The sequence below is a fragment of the Somniosus microcephalus genome, chromosome 9 (assembly GCF_052327205.1).
Source record: "Somniosus microcephalus isolate GS21.2 chromosome 9, FLI_Smic_1.0, whole genome shotgun sequence".
Taxonomy (NCBI): Eukaryota; Metazoa; Chordata; class Chondrichthyes; order Squaliformes; family Somniosidae; genus Somniosus; species Somniosus microcephalus.
In genome coordinates this window covers 57,459,096-57,480,409 of record NC_140995.1, presented here as the reverse complement: position 1 = coordinate 57,480,409, position 21,314 = coordinate 57,459,096, and the positions used below count along the sequence as shown (strand labels likewise).

The window sequence follows — 21,314 nt, the reverse complement described above, 5'->3', positions numbered from 1 at the left end:
ATGGGGGGAGTGGGAAGGAGGAGGAGGGAGGAGGAAGGGGAGGGAGGAGGAGTTAGGAGGAGGGGGAGGAGCAGGGAGGGGGAGGTGGAGGGAGGGGGAGGTGGAGGGGGGAGGGAGGATGGGGAGGGGGGAGGGAGGGAGGAGGGGGAGGGGTGGAGTGGGGAGGGGAGAGGAAGGGAGAACGGGAGGAGGGGGATGGGTGGAGAGAGGGGGGAGGGAGGAGGGGAGGGGAGAGCGCGAAGGGGAGATTCCCCCTCAGAATCACTAGCCAGTGATTTCTGCTGGAAAATATTCATAAGTTGGATAGCCTGCCAACACGTACTACCCAGGTTCACTCATGAAGAATGGCCACTTGGGCCAGATAAATGGAGGCTGCGGTTGAAGGGGCAGAAAAGTGGAAAATTAAATTCAAGAAGCTGGAAATTGGTGGCCCTTCCGCTGCACTCCTGCCATGAGTTCGGTGCGAGTGCAGTAGAAGGTCGGACATTAGGCTAGGACCCAAACACACCAGGTCCCAACCTTTCTGGACAGTTTACGTGGAATGAAACCTCTGTTCATCCCAAAACATGGTCCCTCTTATCAGAGAGGGCATGGTTGGGCTTGAGGAATCCCAGGCCAGGGGTTTCCTTATGGAACAGTGATGTACCGTTCTGCCAAATGAGAGGAGGCATAACGACTTGCCGTCTGGCAAAGGTGGCCCATCTGGATTGTGGCCACAGATACCCAATACCCCATTTTACGGCTTTCACCCACTGGTGGGCGCTGCCCAGGTTATGGCAGGGTCACCAGTCACTGGAGCTCACCGGTGAATCTTGGCACTTACGCTGGGATGGGCAGCCTGCAGACTTGAGGCCAACATTAGTGTATTAAAATCAGACTACTGTAACTGCACAACAATTAATGCTGCTGCCCAAGGAGCAATGAAGCTGTGTTCACTTAATACACAGTTTGCTTTACCTGGGCTGGTGAGTAGCAGTTTATTAGAATCCCAAAACTCTACAGTATTTGGCAGAGTGAGTCATTGGCCCAGAAATTCGGGCCGGGGGCTTCCCGCGGGTGTAAGCCCCCGACCTGCACTTACCTAGCGCGCCGGCCGTTGAGCTGTGGAGCTCCCGTGGAATTCCGATCCTGGGCCTGCTCCAGCTGCCGGCGCGCAGTGCTTGCGTATCCCAGGGGCGCAGTTAGTTCGATGCGTCCCCTGGGATCACGTGGGCCATGGGGAGCCAATCGGAGCAGGGAATGCCCATTCATAGGAAGACCTGTCAAAACGTATAAATACTACGGGCCCCAAAGCATCACTAAATCTTCAAATACATTTTTTTTAAATCACATTTTTTAAATAAACTATAAATTAAATGAAATAACTATTTTAAACAATAATTTAAATTTTTGAAAAAAATAATTTTATTTTCTAATGGGGCTAAAAATAAACTTACCTTGCTTTAAAGTATTTAAAAATAATAAACCTGTGGAAAAAATGTTTTAATTTTAATTAATTCACCACTTACCTTGTAAAAAGCAGGCCTTACGCCTGCTTTTTATATGTGTAAATTCTGGAGACTTACCCTCCCAGGAAAACCTGCAAAAAAAAACGAAGTTCGATGCGCACGCGCAGCCTCTCCTGCGCATGCATTCGAACTCTGAACCCCTTCTTTCAGAGGATCGGAAGTGCCGGTTTCCTGCGCATGCGCAGTGCATGCAGGAAACCAGCACTTCCATTGGGCCTACGGGTGAGTACCCCATGCGTACTCACCTGTGGAGACCCGAATTTCTGGGCCAATAATTTCCGAAGCAGTGCACTTTAATGATACAACATGTTCACTGCTGCTCAGCCCCACAACATGCTGCTGTCTGTGGTGCTCTGTTGTTGCTGGAACAACATTTGTAGAGTGAAAGGATACTCAAAACGTGACTTGGTGACAAGAAAGCTCTCCTTCTTTGGCTGTCTTTATTGTGTCACACACAATTTGGTGCAGTTATTTACAGTGATTGTTACAGTGCAGGCTCATCTACTTTTCTGTATGTTGGGGCGTCCACCTGTTGCCTCCCACCCGTTTGCCAATTCCTTAATCTGGTCTTCAATTTAACAAGAAATAATTGGCTTTCCTACCAAAAGAAACATTAATAAACTTGCAGAATGGGCATGTATTAGAGGAGCAGAGAGATCTAGGGGTACAGATACACAAATCACTAAAAGTAGTGATGAAGGTTAATAAGGCCATAAAAAAAGCAAACCAAGCACTGGGTCCATTTTGAGAGGCATGGAATTGAAAAGCACAGAAGTTATGTTAAACTCGTATAGAACCTTTGTTAGACCACACTTAGAGTACTGTGCTCAGTTCTGGTCTCCACATTATAAAAAGGATACAGGGGCATTGAAGAAGGTGCAAAAATTATTTTACAAGGATGATACCAGAACTGAGAGGTTATAACTATCAGGAAAGACTGGACAAGCTGGGGCTCTTTTCTCTAGAAAAGAGAAGGCTGAGGGGTGACCTGATAGAGGTCTTTAAGATTATGAAAGAATTTGCTAAGATTGACGTAGAGAGTTTCCACTTGTGGGGGGAATAATAAATCCAATAGGGAATTCAAGAGAAACTTCTTTACCCAGAGAGTGGTTAGAATGTGGAACTCACTACAGCAAGGAGCAGTTGAGGTGAATAGCATAGATGCATTTAAGGGGAAGCTAGATAAGTACATGAAGGAGAAAGGAATAGAAAGTTATGCTGATAGGGTTGGATGAAGAAGGATGGGAGGCTCACGTGGAGCATAAATAGCAGCATGGACCAGTTAGGCCGAATGGCCTGTTTCGGTGATGCACATTCTATATAATTCTATGTAATCCTTACCTTTGCATATAGTTCACGTTCCTGTTCCAAACTGGCCACTGATCCCATAGACTGTTTGCTGGCGTGCACTTTTGCCTTCATCTGTTTTGTTCGCTCTTCCCCTAATCGGCTTCCTGTGGAAACAAGATGTTTTTGACTTTCCAAAGGAAATGCTATGTTGTGCAAACTTAAAGTTGCCGTACAGCAACAGTTTTCTCAGTTATTTAATCATAGAAACTTACAGCACAGAAGGAGGCCATTCGGCCCGTCGTGCCTGTGCTGGCTCTTTAGTCCCCCCCCCCCTACTTTTTGTCCGCAACGCTGTAAGTTCCTCACTCTCAAGTACCTGTCCAGCTTCCTTTTAAAATTATTTATGGAATCAGCAACCACCACATTTTCAGGTAGAGCGTTCCAGATCCCGACAACTGTCTGAGTAAAAACATTTCTTATCCCCCCTCTAGATCTTTTGCCCATGATTTTAAATCTTTGAACTCTGGTTATTGACCCATTCACCAGAGGGAATCGTTTTTTTCTATCTACTCCATTAAAAATCTCATCATCTTGAAAATCTCCATTAAGTCACCTCTTAACCTTCTCAAGGTAAACAGTCTTAGCTTTTCCAACCTCTCCTCATAACTGAAGTCCCTCATCCCTGGTAAGATTCTGGTAAACCTCCTCTGTACCCTTTCTAAGGCCTTTACATCTTTCCTGGTGTGCTGCCCAGAATTGTCCACAATACTCTAGCTGAGACCTAACCAGTAATTTATAAAGTTCTAGCATGATCTCTGTTTTTATGTTCTATGCCTCTATTTATAAACCCAAGTAAACAGTATGCTTTTTTAACCACCTTATCAACTTGCCCTGCCACCTTTAAGGAGTTGTGTATATAGACACCAAGGTCTCAATGCTCACCTACACTTTTTTAATTCGTGTCATTTATAGTAAACTGTCTTTCCATATTAGTCCTCCCAAAGTGCATCACTTCCCATTTCTCCGCATTGAACTCCATCTGCCATGCTTCTGCCCATTTCACCATCCTATCTATGTCATCCTGACATCTACAACTATCTACTACTTTGCCAAGTTTCATATCATCTGCCAACTTTATAATGCTACTTCCTGCACCCGAGTCATTCATAAAAATTGAAGAGTAATGGACCCAAAACTGACCCTTGGGGAACACCACTGCAAACCACCTCCCAAGTCTGAAAAGCATCCATCCACCACCACCCTCTGCTTCCTGTCACTGAGCAAATTCCATATCCATACCACCACTTTCCCCTTAATTCCATGGGTTTCCATCTTCTTAATAAGCCTCCAAATGCCTTCCGAAAGTGTATAAAACATCTGCTGCACTGCCTTCATCAGCCTTCTCTGTTACCTCATCAAAGAATTCAATCAAGTTAGTCAGACTCAAGTTGCCTTTAACAAATCCATGATTAACCCATGCCTTTCCAAATGAAAGTTTATTTTGTCGCTGATAATGGATTCCAATAACTTCCCCACCACCGAGGTTAGGCTGACTGGCCTATAGATTACTGGTTTATCCCTCTCCCCTTTCTTGAATAGTGGTCTAACATTAGCAACCTTCCAGTACTACTTCTGTAGCCAATGAGGATTGAAAGATTGTAGCCTCTGCTGTTTCTACCTTTGCTTCTATCAGCAACCTAGGATGCATTCCGTCCAGATCGGTGGTTTACTGACTTTCAGTAATGCTAATCTTTTTAGTAAGTCTTCTCTATCTATTACTATCCTGTCCATAACTCCCCTCTCCTCTTTTAGTGTAACCTTCACAGCATCCGCTTCCTTTGTGAAGACAGGTGCAAAGTACTAATTTAATACTATAGCCATGTCCTCTGCCTCTACATGAAGATTTCCCTTTGGGCCCTTAATAGGCCCAACTTCTTCGCTAGCGAACCACTTACACTTGAAATGTTTATAGAATGTTTTAGGGTTCAATTTAATGTTGCCTCCTAATCTTTTCTCGTAACCTTCACTCTTGGTTTACAGTAACTTACATCAGCCCGGCATTCCAGAGAGTGAGTCTCAGAACAAAAGCTGTCCTTACATTAGGGTGACCATATTTTCTAAACAGAATCTGGGGACACACAGGATGGGAGCACAGTAAAGTAGCCAGGATGGAAAATGTAGGTTGCGCAGCATAGCGAGGCAAAATGTTTTAGCAGCTTATATATTAACAGTTGCACATTTAGACTACTTGCAAATCAAATGTGCATATAATTACCATGGATGTGACGTCACTCCATTTATAAATAATATACAGTAACACTGTTCAGGAACGTCAGTTTTTCGTACCCACTGTCTACACGGCCGATTCAGGAAATCTTTCTTCACATCACTGCCCATGTCATTTATTTTTCACAGATTTATCAATGATTGCTGTGCTATCTCCGTGTTTCAAAGCATGACGACTTTGTTGCTTCTGCTAGTGGAATACACGGAGAGATTAACCTCCATCAACCGTCACTAGTCTCTGACGGTTTGCCCATATTCCGATCTTTAGTTTGCACACTGATGACCACACAGTATAACCAAGCAGCATCCACCCATTAGTTCCAAGCTTTCTGTACACTGACTGACACCCAGCTCTACCTCTCCATCGCCTCTCTCAACATTTCCATTGCCTTTGTGTTGTCAGATTGCTCGTCTGACACCCAATCCTGGATGAACCAAAAATTCCTCCAGTTAAATATTGGGAACACTGAAACTATTGTTTTCAGCCCCACCACAAACTCTGTTCCTTTGGCTGCGAAGACTGCGCCCAGGTTCTCCAATGTCTTCCTGGAAGTCCTGGTCCAGGGAGTCAGAGCATGCAGAGACGTCCAATTCCCTGGCAGCAGCAGGAAAAGAGCAGCCAGAGAAACCAAGAGGGCATGACTGGAGATTGCACAAGAAGTGAGCAGCAGGTGTGCTGTCGGCCACTCCTAGATTCAATACAGGAAGAGATTTAATGATCTCATGAGGTCAGGAAAGAAAGGTGAGTACATTCTACTACATCCTGATGTGTGTGTCACCCCTACCCAATCACTCTGCCTTCCCTGCACGTGATTCCTCACACCAACCTACCTTGCAGGTGTACCCATCCCTCACTGTCTATGCACCTACTCACAACCCCAACTGACTATCCACCACTGACACTCACCCTCGTCCTAATGCAAACATAGAAAGTAATGCCACAGAAGGAGGCCATTTGGCAATGTCACGCCACTCCCTCATAGTCACCCTCTACAGATGTAGCCCATACATCCCTTACACTCATTCCATCACTCTCACTCAAAGTTCTCTTCTTTCCCTCCTTGCAGAAGAGAGCGTAGAACAGGAGAGAAAGAGAGAGAGCCAAAGATGGCCCTCTACTAATTTGATGCCAGCAGAAGAGGAGGCTCTCAAAATAAGTGGAATGACAGAGTTGCTGGCGGTGGGAGACGGAGAGAGGGGGACCTCCCAGCAACCTGGTGACAGAATTAAATATTCCACACGGCATACAACAGTCACTCATGTGCCTATGGTAATGTTACACATTCTTATCATGAGTTCTAATTCATGTCTTTACTCTCCCATAGGTGCATCAAGTCCACCACCCCCTCCCCCCTCACTGTCCAGCCAGAGGAGGAAGACGACTCCTCAGAAGAAGCTCCATTCGATGAGGGCGCACCGTCACTAGACCCACGTGCACCCATCACCAGTGCAGATACATGCATCTCAGTGGGTCCAGCGAGATATAGAGTAGTGTTGCCACCTGGTATCTCACACATCACAAGTGAGCAAGAGCAGATGGTGGAGGCAGGGACAGCAGTGGAGAGTCCTCGTCAGAGGGCGCAGGATGCTCCAAGCTTTGCTCAGCTGGATGCAGATGCTGAACCTCAGGGGCCGTCGACAAACAAGTTGGTCTTGGAGGAGCAGCAACAAATTCGCAAGGCTCTGGCAGCTTTTTACAGCCGCGATGTGCGCAATTGTACAGAGAATGGAGGAGTCCATCTCCAACATGAGCAGCACTATATCGCGGGCAATGGCGACGATGTGCTCTCCCATGGAAAGGATAGCCACCTGCATGGAGCAGCTAATGCACCAGTCAAACGAGAACATGCTTGCTGTGAACAACAAATTGCAGACTCTCACTGACCTCACCTCTAGGTGTGAAGAGCTGAGGTAGGGTGGACTGGTGCAGGACGAAAGAGTCATGACGGCTCCCTGGGAATCTGGCACACACATGCATGATGATCTTTTTATGGTTGCAGATGAGCTGCACATTGAGGGAGTGGAAGCCGTTATGATTCACGAACACTCATGGGTGATGTGGGGGTGCCTTGATGACCATGTGTGCAGTTGATGATGCCCTGCATCTGTGGGAAGCCAACTAGAGCCACAAAGCCGAGTGCCCGCTCAGTAACACTGGCTTCATCAGTGGCAAAGTGCCTTGTGAAACATGGCATCGGTCACCTGGGTGATGCATTTGTGAGCTGCTGACTGCGAGATCTTGCAGATCCCTGGAAGGAGCTGGAGGCAAAGAAGTTGAAGGTGATGATGACTTTGACAGGCCATTGGTAAGGAGTGTCCACCAGATCCTCTGAGCAGCAGGTTTTCTTCCAGCAAGGTACCTGGCGCGATAGATAGCCTGAGCCTCCTGAAGCACTGTTTTTCAGTCACGTCCAGGAAGCACATCTTCTGCCTGTATACCTTGTGTTGGGGTATCGCTTCTGGCGCGGTGCACCCCTTTGCTGATCCCCTCTCTCCTGTGGAGCATCAGGTCGGTGAGGAGAAGGCTGCTGCTGTTCCTGCTGGTGTTGCTGGTGTTGGGGCTCATCTTGGTCCGACTCTGAGGTCCAAGGTGAGACAGCACAAGCGGCACCCAAGCTGATCTGATAGATGCCAGGTAAAGTGGAGATCAGAGGCACAATGCTCCAATGTAGTGAGAGTGACTTGTAATGTGGTGAAAGTGGCTTCCGAGGTTGCAGAAATCATCTGCAAACTCCTGAAAGCAAAATCTCTGCACAAAATAGTGTCAGCCAGAGCCTTTCCCTTAGGCAAGGAAGCAGGTGTAAGCTGTGTGTATTTATGTGCTTTTTCCAGCTGTCACTTAATGAAGTAGCACAATGGCCACTGAGCTCCCGCCTTCCCTTCACAGGGCAGCTTCCCGAGGGCCGCGAATCCCGTGCGCAACCAGTTAAAGTTGAAACCTCATGTTCAAAATGCTGTTAAGGGTGTGTCAGCTGTTGCTCAGTGGGTAGCACACTCGCCTCTGAGTCGGAAGGTTGTGGGTTCAAATCCCACTCCAGAGACTTGAGCATATAAAGCTAGGCTGACGTGCGGAGGAAGTGCTGCACTGTCGGAGGTGCCGTCTTTCAGATCAGACGTTAAACCGAGGCCCCGTCTGCCCTCTCAGGTAGTCATAAAAGATTCCATGGCACTATTCGAGGAGGAGCAGGGGAGTTATCCCTGCTGTCCTGGCCAACATAACAAAAAACGATTATCTGGGTCATTATTACATTGCTGTTTGTGGGGCTTTGCTGTGCCCAAATTGGCTGCCGGTGTCCAACAGTAACTACTCCAAAAGCACTTCATTGGCTGTAAAGCGCTTTAAGACATCCAGTGGTCGTGAAAGGCACTATATAAATGCAAGTCTTTCTTTCTTTCTCAACAAACAGTTAACTACCTCAATGAGGTTGCCCGCCTCTCCCGAGCGGGTCCAACGCGCCCTAGTTAAATGCGGAAGTCGGTGGGATGACGGCGGGTTCCCGACACGGTCAATTTCAGCACTTTTAACTGCTGACCCGCCCCCAAGCCTGCACGCTCTGCAATGTGAAAATTCCGGCCCTAGTGTTTTTTTCAATATCACTGCACACAAACCAAAAAAAAGACGAAAGGGCCTAAAAAGTGCATCTATGGGCTGTAAAGATTGATTAGATAAGATAAATAAACTACATATGCTAGAAATTTGAAGCAAAAACAAACAGCTCAATCAGCATCTATGAAAATAAATACATTTTTTGGGACCAGAGTTCTTTAGAACTCGGGGTTGAATAAAACACCTCAATTAGTAAGAATATCGCCACTTGGTTGTTCAGTCTTCCGTGTCTCGGGTGAAATATTAAAAGTGCAGTGAAATAGGAACCTAGTGGGAATCCCAGGTGGAAATCCAGTGACAATAAATGTTGTTCACCAAAGGCATGCTTCCATATTACAAGGCCTCGCTTCAGCTGATAGGAAGTGTGATCTTGTCTTGGGCAGCTGGCTTTTGTGTTGGGCCTGAGAAAATGATCTGAAGAAGCCCAAGTCATATTAGTGATTAGCAGCTAGCTGTCTCACCCAAACTTTCACTCTAGCCAGGTGAAGCAGCTAGATGTTAAGTAATTATACACACCAGCCATACCAATACTAAGCGTTGTTAAATGAAATGGTTTCAAATTCCAACAGGCTCCCCCTCTCTCCCTGCCCTCCACATCCCGGCTAGACCTGGATCAGTTGATATTTAGGGGATTGTGGTGATAGGGGGTCCGGATAGGGAAAGGAAGAGAGCCGCGGTCAGCGAGCCTGGGGTGAGAGGCTGCTCCCAGGCCTGGTTTATAGCCGGGGAATGGAAGCCTGTGACGCGGTTTGGAATCCGGGGAGGGAAGAAAACTAAAACGAGTATTCCATCACACTCCTGACTTGTGCCTTGTAGATGGTGGAAAGGCTTTGGGGAGTCAGGAGGTGAGACACTCGGTGCAGAATATCCAGCCTCTGACCTGCGCTTGTTGCCACAGTATTTATGTGGCTGGTCCAGTTAAGTTTCCCCTAGGTGACCCCTAGGATATTGATGGTGGAGGATTCGGCGATGGTAATACCGTTGAATGTCAAGGGGCGGTGGTTAGATGCTTGCTTGTTGGAGATAGTCATTGCCTGGCACTTGTGTGGTGCAAATGTTACTTGCCACTTATCAGCCCAAGCCTGAATGTCATCCAGGACTTGATGCATTCGGGCATGGACTGCTTCATTATCTGTGCAGTCATCAGCGAACATTCCCACTTCTGACCTTATGATGGAGGTGTGGTAAACCACTGTATTGTATATTGCCACCTCTGGGTGGCGCTGTGTATGGAGGCATGCCTCAGCTGACTCCACCCACCACTGTGTGGGTTTCGTTCAGACTTGTTCAGTCACTCACGAAGAAGCATGGTCTCTTCTTAGCTAATAAAAGCCTTATTCATCTCTTCTTTCGACTCATCATCTCTTCTTCGACTCATCACCTTTTATGAAGTAATTGATAAGCGTATCAATTTTATTAGCTAAAAGTTAAATGGCGACACCTGAGGAGCAACAACAGCAACGGATACAGCAGACATTGCTGAGAGCCCTCAGACCACCACGCCTGGACCTCGACCCTCAAGATGTGGGTGCATCAGCCAAGTTTGAACACTGGCTGAGCTGCTTTGAATCCTTCCTCGCAATCTCACAGGTTACAGAGGAGGATCACAAACTGAAAATTTTGACCGCCCAGGTGAGCCATCAAGTATATATGCTAATCCGGGACTCTAATACGTACGTGGCGGCCCTCGAGCTACTAAAAGGGCAATATACGCACCCAGTGAACACAATTTACGCCCGACACCTCTTGGGATCCCGCAGGCAGCAACCGGGAGAATCGGTAGGGGCATTTGCACGGGCGCTACTGGCACTCTGCAGAGACTGCGATTGTAAAGCGGTAACGGCTGTGGAGCACGCGCAGGGACTCGCCTGTGATGCCTTCGTCAGGGGCCTCCAGTCAGACCACACCCGGCAGAGACTGCTAGAAAGCAAGGAACCCGACCTGAAGACGGCCATTGCCCTTGCGCTCTCGTTAGAGGAGGCCCACCGAAACCTCGAGGCATACCCCCGTAACGGCGCCGAGACATGGCAATCGAAACCGTGGGACACGGGACCGCCGCCCCCGGCACCAACCGCTGCAGCGACCCAACCGAGACAGCAGCCTCCGGTAAGAACTGCTTCGATGCCCAGTAACCAGGCCCAAAAATGCTATTTCTGTGGCCAGTTAAAACATCCCAGAGCGCACTGCCCAGCTAAGACAGCTACCTGCTCGGGCTGCGGGAAGAAAGGCCATTACGCTAACGCCTGCAAGGGGAAGCCAGCCAGCAGCGCAGCGTGCGGGCCGTGGGAGCAGCCATCTTATCCGCCATTTTGTGTACCCCCGGCCGCATGGCATCCGCCGCCATCGTATCCAACGCACTCAACCGCCATTTCGTCACCGGAACCGACCACCGTCTCGGCGGATGACTATAGTGACTCACTAAGCCACATACTGGCCTCCGTGACGCTGGATCAAGCCCTCCCTCACCATCTATCCAGCTCCATGATGGATATCGCGGTAAACGGCCGCGCCACCAGTTGCCTGATCGACAGCGGGAGCACAGAGAGTTTCGTCCACCCCGACACGGTACGTAGCCACTCCCTCACGATTCTGCCAACGCACCATCGCATTTCTATGGCGTCCAAGTCCCAGTCAATGGACATCAGCGGCTACTGTGTGGTGACCCTGTCAGTAGGGGGCACTGAATATAAAAAATTTAAACTGCTAGTCCTGCCCCGTCTTTGCGCTGCCGTCCTGCTAGGGTTGGATTTTCAGTGCCACCTTAAGAGTGTCACACTAGCATACGGTGGACCCCTCCCCCCACTCACAGTCTGCAACCAACAACTTTTAAATCGCCCGCTGCAAACCACCTGCAGCCTTTCCACATTAAAAGTCCCCCCCCCTCCCCTGTTCGCTAACCTCACCCGCGACTGTAAACCCATCGCTACCAAAAGCAGGCGGTACAGTGCCGGGGACAGAGCTTTTATCAGCTCTGAGGTGGAGCGGCTCTTGAAGGAGGGCATTATCGAAGGTAGCACTAGCCCCTGGCGAGCCCAGGTTGTAGTCGTTAAAACCACTGCAAAACGCCGCATGGTAATCGACTACAGCCAAACCATAAACCGGTACACCCAGCTGGACGCGTACCCCCTCCCTCGCATATCTGATATGGTCAATCAGATTGCGCAATACAAAGTATTCTCCACCATCGACCTTAAGTCAGCGTACCACCAGCTGCCCATCCGCCATGAGGACCGCCAGTATACTGCCTTCGAGGCAAACGGCCGCCTCTACCACTTCCTTAGGGTCCCCTTCGGCGTCACCAACGGGGTTTCGGTCTTCCAAAGGGAGATGGACCGAATGGTTGACCAGAACGCGCTGCGGGCAACCTTCCCCTATTTGGATAACGTCACCATCTGCGGCCACGACCAGCAGGACCACGACGTTAATCTAGCAAATTTCCTCCGTACGGCCCAACGGCTGAACCTAACGTACAATAAGGAAAAATGTATGTTTCACACCAAGCGCCTGGCCATCCTCGGCTGCGTGGTGGAGAACGGAGTCATCGGGCCCGACCCCGACAGAATGCGCCCCCTAATGGAGCTACCCCTTCCCCACTGCCAAAAAGCACTGAAGAGATGCCTGGGGTTTTTCTCCTACTACGCCCAGTGGGTGCCCCTCTATGCAGACAAAGCCAGGCCCCTCATCAAAGCCACCTCCTTCCCCCTGACACCAGAGGCGTGTGCAGCCTTCACTCTTATCAAGAACGATATCGCGAAGGCCGCAATGCACGCGGTGGATGAGTCCATCCCCTTCCAAGTGGAGAGCGATGCCTCCGACTTCGCCCTAGCCGCGACCCTTAACCAGGCGGGCAGACCCGTGGCCTTTTTCTCAAGGACCCTCCAGGGCCCCGAGACGAGACACTCCTCCGTCGAAAAGGAGGCCCAGGCTATTGTAGAAGCGGTGCGTCACTGGAGGCATTACCTGGCCGGGAAACGATTTACCCTGCTCACTGACCAGCGTTCAGTAGCTTTTATGTTTAATAATAAGCAGAGGGGTAAAATCAAGAACGACAAGATCTTGAGGTGGAGAATCGAACTCTCCACCTACAATTATGATATCTTGTATCGGCCAGGGAAACTCAATGAGCCCCCAGATGCCCTATCACGTGGTACATGCGCCAACGCGCAGAGTGATAGGCTGCAGTCCCTCCACAATGACCTCTGCCACCCGGGGGTCACCAGGTTTTTCCATTTTATCAAATCCCGTAACCTGCCCTACTCCATCGAGGAGGTCAGGACCATGACCAAGAGCTGCCAAATCTGCGCCGAGTGCAAACCGCACTTCTATAGGCCGGACAGAGCAAGCCTGATCAAGGCCACCCGCCCCTTCGAACGCCTGAGCGTCGATTTTAAAGGGCCCCTCCCCTCCGCTGACCGCAATGTGTACTTCCTCAACATAGTTGATGAGTACTCCCGTTTCCCCTTTGCCATCCCTTGCCCAGACATGACCAGTACCACGGTCATCAAGTGTCTGAATGACATCTTCGCTCTGTTCGGGTTCCCCAGCTATATACATAGCGACAGGGGCTCATCGTTCATGAGCGACGAACTTCGGCAGTACCTGCTAACAAGAGGTATCGCCACGAGCAGGACCACCAGTTACAACCCCCGGGGGAACGGCCAGGTGGAAAGGGAGAACGCGACGGTTTGGAAGGCAGTCCTCTTAGCACTAAAATCTAAGGGCCTTCCGACCTCCCGCTGGCAGGAGGTCCTCCCTGCAGCGCTCCACTCCATTCGGTCACTGCTTTGTACTGCCACTAATGCGACCCCTCATGAGAAAATGTTCGTTTTCCCCCGGAAGTCTACATCGGGAACCTCGCTACCGGCATGGTTGACTTCTCCTGGGCCCGTCCTACTGCGGAGGCACGTGAGGACGCATAAAACGGACCCCCTGGTCGAGCGGGTGCACCTCCTACACGCCAACCCCCAGTATGCCTGGGTGACATACCCAGACGGGCGGGAGGACACGGTCTCCATACGAGATCTCGCACCCTCGGGTACCCCTGAATTACCACCGTTATCCCCCTTACCACCGTTATCCCCCTTACCACTGTTATCCCCCACCACCCCTCCCAACCCAACCCTTGCAGACGGCATGCCAAAGCCCCAGGAATCTTCGCCAACCACCCAGACACCAGACCCGACGTCGGATGCTATAACACCACCGCCGCCACCACGACGATCAGGACGTCAGACAAGGCCTCCTGATAGACTTAACTTGTAGTACCCTTCACCCCGCCGGACTTCACATTAAACAAGGGGTGAATGTGGTAAACCACTGTATTGTATATTGCCACCTCTGGGTGGCGCTGTGTATGGAGGCATGCCTCAGCTGACTCCACCCACCACTGTGTGGGTTTCGTTCAGACTTGTTCAGTCACTCACGAAGAAGCATGGTCTCTTCTTAGCTAATAAAAGCCTTATTCATCTCTTCTTTCGACTCATCATCTCTTCTTCGACTCATCACCTTTTATGAAGTAATTGATAAGCGTATCAGGAGGGAAGGTCATTGATGAAGTAGCTGAAGATGGTTTGGCCTAGATCACTGTCCTGAGGAACTCCTGCAGTGATGTCCTGGGGCTGTGTTGATTGACCTCCAACCACCACAACATCTTCCTTTGTGCTAGGTAGAAAGCCTCGGTGACCTCCCTGATACAGCGGTGGACTACAAACTTTAAGATGTGACTAATGTCACCTGCGGCTGCCTGTAAGTTCCCTGTTGCATACTAGTTAAGGACCATGGTAGCCTTGATAGCCACAGGCCCCAGTGTGAGGCTCGAGTTGTGGCTGCAGCAGGTGACTTAGCTCAGTGACAGTCTCCTTTGTGAAGCGAAAGCGCCTCAGACAAGTTTGCAGAGCTATGGGGAAAGAGCAATGGAGTGGGACTAATTAAATAGCTCCTTCAAAGAGCCAGCACAGGCCTCATGAGCCACATGGCCTCCTTCGGTGCTGTACAATTCTATGATAATGATAGTGTGAGCACTGTTTCTCAAATTCTCTCCCACTGAAACATGCTCCATTTGCGGCACTTTATTCCCCAGAACTGGATCCATCCTCGTTGGGCTGGAAAAATACTGATCAAGAAAGTTCCTTTGTACTAATTTCAGGAATTCCTCCACCTCTTTGCCCTTTGCATTGTTTTTTCGCAGTCTATACAGGATAATTGAAGTTCTCCATTATCACGACGCTACTGATTTTACATTTTTCTGAAATCTGCTTGCAAATTTGCTCCTCCATTTCCTTCCCACACTTTGGTGGTCTATAGCATACACCTAGCAGTGCAACAACTCCAATTCTGCTCCTTAACTCCAGCTAAATAGATTCTGGGCTAAAAATGCAATTGTGTAGCGCAGGTTGTTTGGGCGCTACAGGTGCCATTTTGGGTTGAAAATGGCGTTCGAGCCGCTCGCGCATGTTTCTGGTGAGGGCTGCGCCGGACGCCATCTTGATGAGGGCATTAGTGTCGGTGCTGGGAGCATGCGCCAGGAGTATGTAGAATAGGCAGATCGTAACTTCAATCAACGTGCAAAGCTGATTTGACGCTAGCGCTGCCATTTTCGTCCTCAATGCGCGAAATAATGCCCTGTGTTAACCTCGCACAGCTGAACATGCGTTCAGAAGCTGCAAGGACCCCCCACCAGCGATATTTAAAGGGATGATCAACCACTCTCAGGTTAGTTGCTGATTAATTTCTACTGGCTCTGTGTAAGTTTGTGGAAGCGTTTGCAGCTTTCTAGTGTTTAAAGTTGGTGATGTGCCAGGAGGTGGTGCTGCAAGTGGAGAAGGCCTTGGTTCTGACTTCAAGGGTTCTGGTCACTTGCTCCCAGTTATGGGTGCTCTAGTTGTTATCCCCCTTGGCCTGCAGCATGATAGGGAGATGGAGCAGAGGCAGCAAAGAAGAGGACAAGCTGCTCGCAGAGGGAGGAAGTGGAGGGGGAGAAGAGCTCTCAGCAGGAGGCCTTACCCACCTAGGGTCTTCTGAGAGCAATTCTCTTACCTCACCCTGAGCCAGGAGCAGTCTGTGCTTTACGAAGGAGGTGCTCACAGAACTCTGCCACCTCTTGCAACTAGAATTGCAGTCTCACACCAAGCCAAGGACAGCACTGCCAGCGGCTGTGAAGGTGACCGTGGCCCTGAATTTCTTCACGTCAAGATCCTTCCAAGCTGGAGCAGGCGACATCTGTACCATCGCCCAGATCGCTGTCCATTGCTGCATAAGCAATGTTCCCCCTAATTTTTGGGGGGAGTGCAGCCCCATTCACGGTTTTGCGCATGCGCGACTTTTAACATTAGAGAACTGGTCCTGGGTTACACGGGACATGCAGAGAGCTGCATGGCCGCGCAGCTTAGAGGGAACGTTGGGTGACAGGCGCACTTTATGCCAGGAGGGGACGTCATTGTCTTTTCTCTGACCAGAGAGATGCAGGCGGACCGTGCAAGTGGCTTTGCCATGATAGTGCGCTTCCCCATGGTGAAGAGCGCCATCGACTGCACGCACGTGGCTTTGCGGGCACCGCATCTAAATGCTGAGATGTACCACAATCGCAAAGGTTACACTTGCTGAATGTGCAGTTGGTGTGCGACCATGCTCAGCACATCATGATGGTGAATACCTGGTACAAAAGAAAATTACTGCAGATGCTGGAAATCCGAAATAAAAACAGAAAATGCTGGAAATACTCAGCAAGTCAGGCAGCACTCCAGCAGAGAACACATTGGGCCAAAACTTGCTGGAGGGGCCATCGTGCGGTGTGCGCTGTTAGTTAGAGTTTTTCCTGCACCCTTCAGCTGCAGTATAACTTGCACCATAACTTGCTGGAAGTGTGATCTGATAATGGTACGGCAAGGGCAACGGGGCATCTGGGAGTTTGGTGAACGACAGGACCAACACTGTATCTCCTTAACCAATGAGATTTAAGGACAGAGGAAGGACTGAGAAAGAATGTGAATTAGAGTCAAATCAGGTACAGAAAGAGAAGTAAAGAGAGGGAAAGAATGATTGGATTAAGAGAGAGAGAGAGAAGAGACTGAAAGAAAAAGTATCAAAAGAAAATTAAATTTGAAATTTAAAAAACTCTAACTTCAATATACAGGTTGACTATCCCTTATCCGAAAACCTTGGGACCAGCTGTGTTTCGGTTTTCGGAAATTTTCGGATTTCAGAAGGTATTATTTCAGACTGGGAAACTCTGAACATTAAATTAATTTGGTAATTAGTATTTGTATTTAATATAAATTTTAAAAGTTCAGGCTACCTCTTGCGACTGTTGCGTGTCTCATTCCCCTTCCTGCTTCTCTGTGCTGCCGCTCACAGTCTGTTTACAGCTCCCCCTGCTCCGTGTCTGAATTCCTTGACTTAGCGGGGGTCTGGGGCTCGACTGCCGCCGCCAGTTGTGGGAAAGCCGGATATCGGCTGACTCCTACGTTAAGCTGGCCCGCAAATCAGGTCAGAAAAGCATCGGCCGCGTCGGGTCATGTTCGGCGCCACTCGGGTCATGTCGTGCGCACGACTTACGCTCCACAAAAAAACTTTCGGTTTTCAGAGGTTTTCGGTTTTTAGAAGTGCGGATAAAGGATAGTCTACCTGTACTACATGCAGGAATGAGACTCAACAGTTTAAATTGTTGCTTTTCTGGACCGGAGAGATTGATTGGCATTGCATTAACAATTATCACTTTGTTAAAAGGGTATTACGTTGTTAATTATGAGCCCTAACTTTCGGTGGCGAGTTTAATGGGCAATTAATGTGCAAATCCAGGAAGTTCTTAAAAATAACTGGGACGCTAAGGGCAAGATGCCACATGTGTGAAGCAAACAGCAGAGCGGCATAAATTGACCAGCACATTTTGGAGATTTGCAGCTCATGGTGTAGCTTTTCTTCCTTCGAACTTGGCCATTAATAACGCCGTTTGTTGCGAACTCGCTGTTATTTTTCCAGGAAGATTTGACCCATTATTATTTTGCAATACTATTAGATCATTGCATATTACTATACTGTCTGGGCATATGGAGATCATCAATAAGGTCCATCTATGATCCATTTGGGGACCCCAAAGCCAATCTAATATCTAATATCAAATACTACTTCTAAAATTAACAGGTGAGGCAAACAATTGGAGATTCTGTAATTAATACTTTAGTGTTTTAGGTGCACAAGCTTTTATTTGTTAGGACATTAGATTATGGAAGCAGCTCATGGTGGCACTTTCACCTGCCAATTAAAAGAATGAGACACAAATGTTCCTTTGTGATGGTGCTCGAGGCAAGGTTCATTACTAGACCACAGATACAGAGCAATGGCATCGGCAATTTTGTTACCTTGTTCGACACCGCAGCTTTTGATTGGGACCTGTGGAAGCTGTCTTCCCCTCCGACCAGACAGTGGTGTTCCTGTTGGTGATGACTGGACTGGGCTTCCTTGTTGGTGCGCTCTGTGAAAATAGAACAAAGATTACTAACACGCCTATTCTCTCCAATAACTATCCTGTCTTTTACTTTTCTATTCTAGAAGCCATTGTTGCCTTACAAAAATTCTCCCATCTCGCCCACCAATTATTGTTCAAGGCCCACCAACCTAGTTCACTCCCTCTTCCACCTCCCTCTCCCCTTTTGAAAAACCATTATTTTTGGGCATATCTTCAGAATCTTACTCCAGTACTCTCTGCTGTTGGGTGTCCCTTGTTTTTACTTAATGTGAGGCACTTTGAGATGTTTTCCTGGGGATACCCGATAGAAATGCAAGTTGTTGCATGGCACTCCAAGAATTTCTTGCTCTACTTATATCCTGACTATGATATTTGACATCAGAAATCCTGAACTTACTGATTTCCACTAACCTTTTGTCAAGGGCTGCAACCCCAAGTATTGTCTTTCTTGAGGATCACTCTGTGGATTGTTGTTACAGACCAAACCATGGAGTGATGGGATATGTGAAATTCCTAAGGTGAGCTGCTGATCTGAAATCTGCCACAGCAGTAGTAAAGTGGAGACCGGGCACTTTCCCATGGGAAGAGAAAAAAGGTGTCAGGACATAGGTGGAACATACATGGGATCAGGAATGGCCTGTAGTTTCCTTGTTTATCCCTTTCCTCTTTCTTGGACAGTGGTATGACATTAGCAACCCTCCAGTCCTCCAGCACTACTCCTGTATCCAATGAGGATTGAAAGATTGTGACCAATGCCTCTGCTGTTTCTACCTTAGCTTCTTTCAGCAACCTAGGATGCATTCCATTCGGACCAGGTGGCTAACCTACCTTCAGTAATGCTAATCTTTTTAGTAAGTCTTCCCTATCTATTACTATCCTGTCCCTAACTTCCCTCTCCTCTTTGTGTTTTCTTGCTCTCCCTCCCCCAGTTTGTGTCTCTCTCCCTTCCCCAGTTTGGGTTTCTCTCTTTCCCAGTTTGTGTTTCTCTCTCTCTCCGTTTGTTTCTCTCTCTCCCAGTTTGTGTTTCTCTCTCTCTCTCTCCCAGTTTGTGTTTCTCTCTCTCTCTCCCAGTTTGTGTTTCTCTCTCTCTCCCAGTTTGTTTCTCTCTCTCTCTCCCAGTTTGTTTCTCTCTCTCTCCCAGTTTGTGTTTCTCTCTCTCCCAGTTTGTTTCTCTCTCCCCCAGTTTGTGTTTCACTCTCTCCCAGTTTGTGTTTCTCCCTCTCTCCCAGTTTGTTTCTCTCTCTCCCAGTTTGTGTTTACTCTCTCTCCCTCCTCAGTTTGTGTTTCTCTCTCTCCGTTTGTTTCTCTCTCTCCCAGTTTGTGTTTCTCTCTCCGTTTGTTTCTCTCTCTCCCAGTTTGTTTTCTCTCTCTCCCTCCTCAGTTTGTGTTTCACTCTCCCAGTTTGTGTTTTCTCTCTCCCTCCCGTTTGTTTCTCTGTCTTTCCCTCCCCAGTTTGTTTCTCTCTCTCTCCGTTTGTGTTTTCTCTCTCTCTCCCTCCCCAGTTTGTGTTTTCTCTCTCTCTCTCCCAGTTTGTGTTTCTCTCTCTCCCTCCCCAGTTTGTTTTCTCTCTCTCTCCCTCCCCAGTTTGTATTTTCTCTCTCTCTCTCTCCCAGTTTGTGTTTTCTCAATTCAATTCAATTCAAATGCTTTATTGGCATGAAAGTTTACAGAGAACCATATTTCCAAAGCTTACATTGCAAAAAGGTACAGTTTTCTAACATTCTGTAGGTGTCAATCGATTTGACATTTGTTGGGTACATACAATATTACTTTTAAACAATATTAATTTTAAACAGTCTTTGTACTTCATTTGGTACGTTCAATATTAATTTTAAACAGTCTTAATTTTAAACAGTCCTCAGGTTGTGACATGTTGTTACATATTTGGCCCCAAGGTATGGTCTGTCTCCTTCTCCTAAGACTAATCTCAATTTTGACAGATCATCCAATTCCTTGAAATCTGGGGTTGTTTGGCTTAGCTTGTTGAATAATATGTTTCTTGATGTGTTGAATTTTTCGCATTTTAGGAGGAAATGCATTTCTGTTTCAACCTCGCCAGCCAGACATTGATCGCATATTCTATTCTCTCTAGGCTGCCAGGATTTCTTGTATCTGCCTTTTTCAATTTCCAGTTGGTGGTCGCTTAGTCTGTACCTGGTGAGGGTCTGTCTCTGTTTTGTGTCTCTGATGGTCGTGAGGTAGTCTGCCAGTTTATATTCTCTTTTTAGGGCCCGGTAACATTCTAATCTGCTTTGGCTTTCGGTTATTTTGTTCCAATGTTCCAGGTAGGTTTCTTTGCATTTTTTAATGATTTGGTTCACTCGGATTGGTGTTTGGACGGCTGTGTTGGTCTGGGGCTGGTCAGGGTCCGGCTGAGTACTTAGTTTCAGTAGCAGCTGACTCAGGGGACTCTTTTCTGGGTTTAGCTCTTGGGTCTGAAAGGCTTTGAAATGAAGGGTGTCTGGGGAGCTAGATTTGAGGTGATTTAGGAAGTTTAGTGCTCGTTTTTGGATGTTTATTATCAGTGGGTATCTGCCTAGTTCGGCTCTGCATGCATTTGTTGGCGTTTTTCTTTGGGTGCGAAGGATGCTTCGGCAGAATTCTGCATGTAGGGCTTCTATTGTGTGTTTTTCCCATTTAGTGTAGCTTTGGTGATTTAGCGGGCCCCATACTTCACTACCGTACAGTGCAATGGGCAGGATTATGCTGTCAAATATTTTGAGCCAGATTTTGATTGGGATTTGGATGTTGTAGAATTTTCTTTTTATTGCATATAGGGCTCTTCGGGCTTTTTCTTTTAGTGCATTCACTGCTATGCTGAAGCTCCCTGATGCTGTAATAGTTAGACCAAGGTAGGTGTAGCTCATAGTGTGTCCTATAGTGGTATCACTGAGGGTAAACTGGTATTTGTTTTCCTGACATCTGGGCCTTTTTTGAAAAATCATGATGTTGGTTTTCTTTAGATTTACTGTTAGAGCCCAATTTTGGCAGTATTTGTCGAGTAGGTCTAGTTGTTGCTGTAATCCCTGTTCTGTGGGAGACAGCAGAACCAGGTCGTCCGCATAGAACAGGGATTTCACTTCTCCATCCAGGAGACGGAGACCTGGTGACTCGCTTTGCTCCAGCATGTCTGCTAATTCATTTATGTATATGTTGAACA

At 48.0% G+C, this 21,314-nt stretch overlaps 1 protein-coding gene across 16 annotated transcripts in view; it reads right to left on the bottom strand.

The window, feature by feature from the left end:
* Positions 1-21,314, bottom strand: part of rims1a (regulating synaptic membrane exocytosis 1a) — a 1,194,810-nt gene that overhangs the window by 195,933 nt on the left and 977,563 nt on the right. For all 16 annotated transcript variants that reach the window (XM_085996611.1, XM_085996612.1, XM_085996615.1 and 13 more), the window contains 2 exons: positions 18,048-18,160; positions 2,850-2,962 (listed from right to left, as the gene is read on the bottom strand). In XM_085996611.1, the coding sequence (XP_085852737.1) occupies positions 2,850-2,962; positions 18,048-18,160 (226 nt within the window). The remainder of the gene's footprint in view (positions 1-2,849; positions 2,963-18,047; positions 18,161-21,314) is intronic.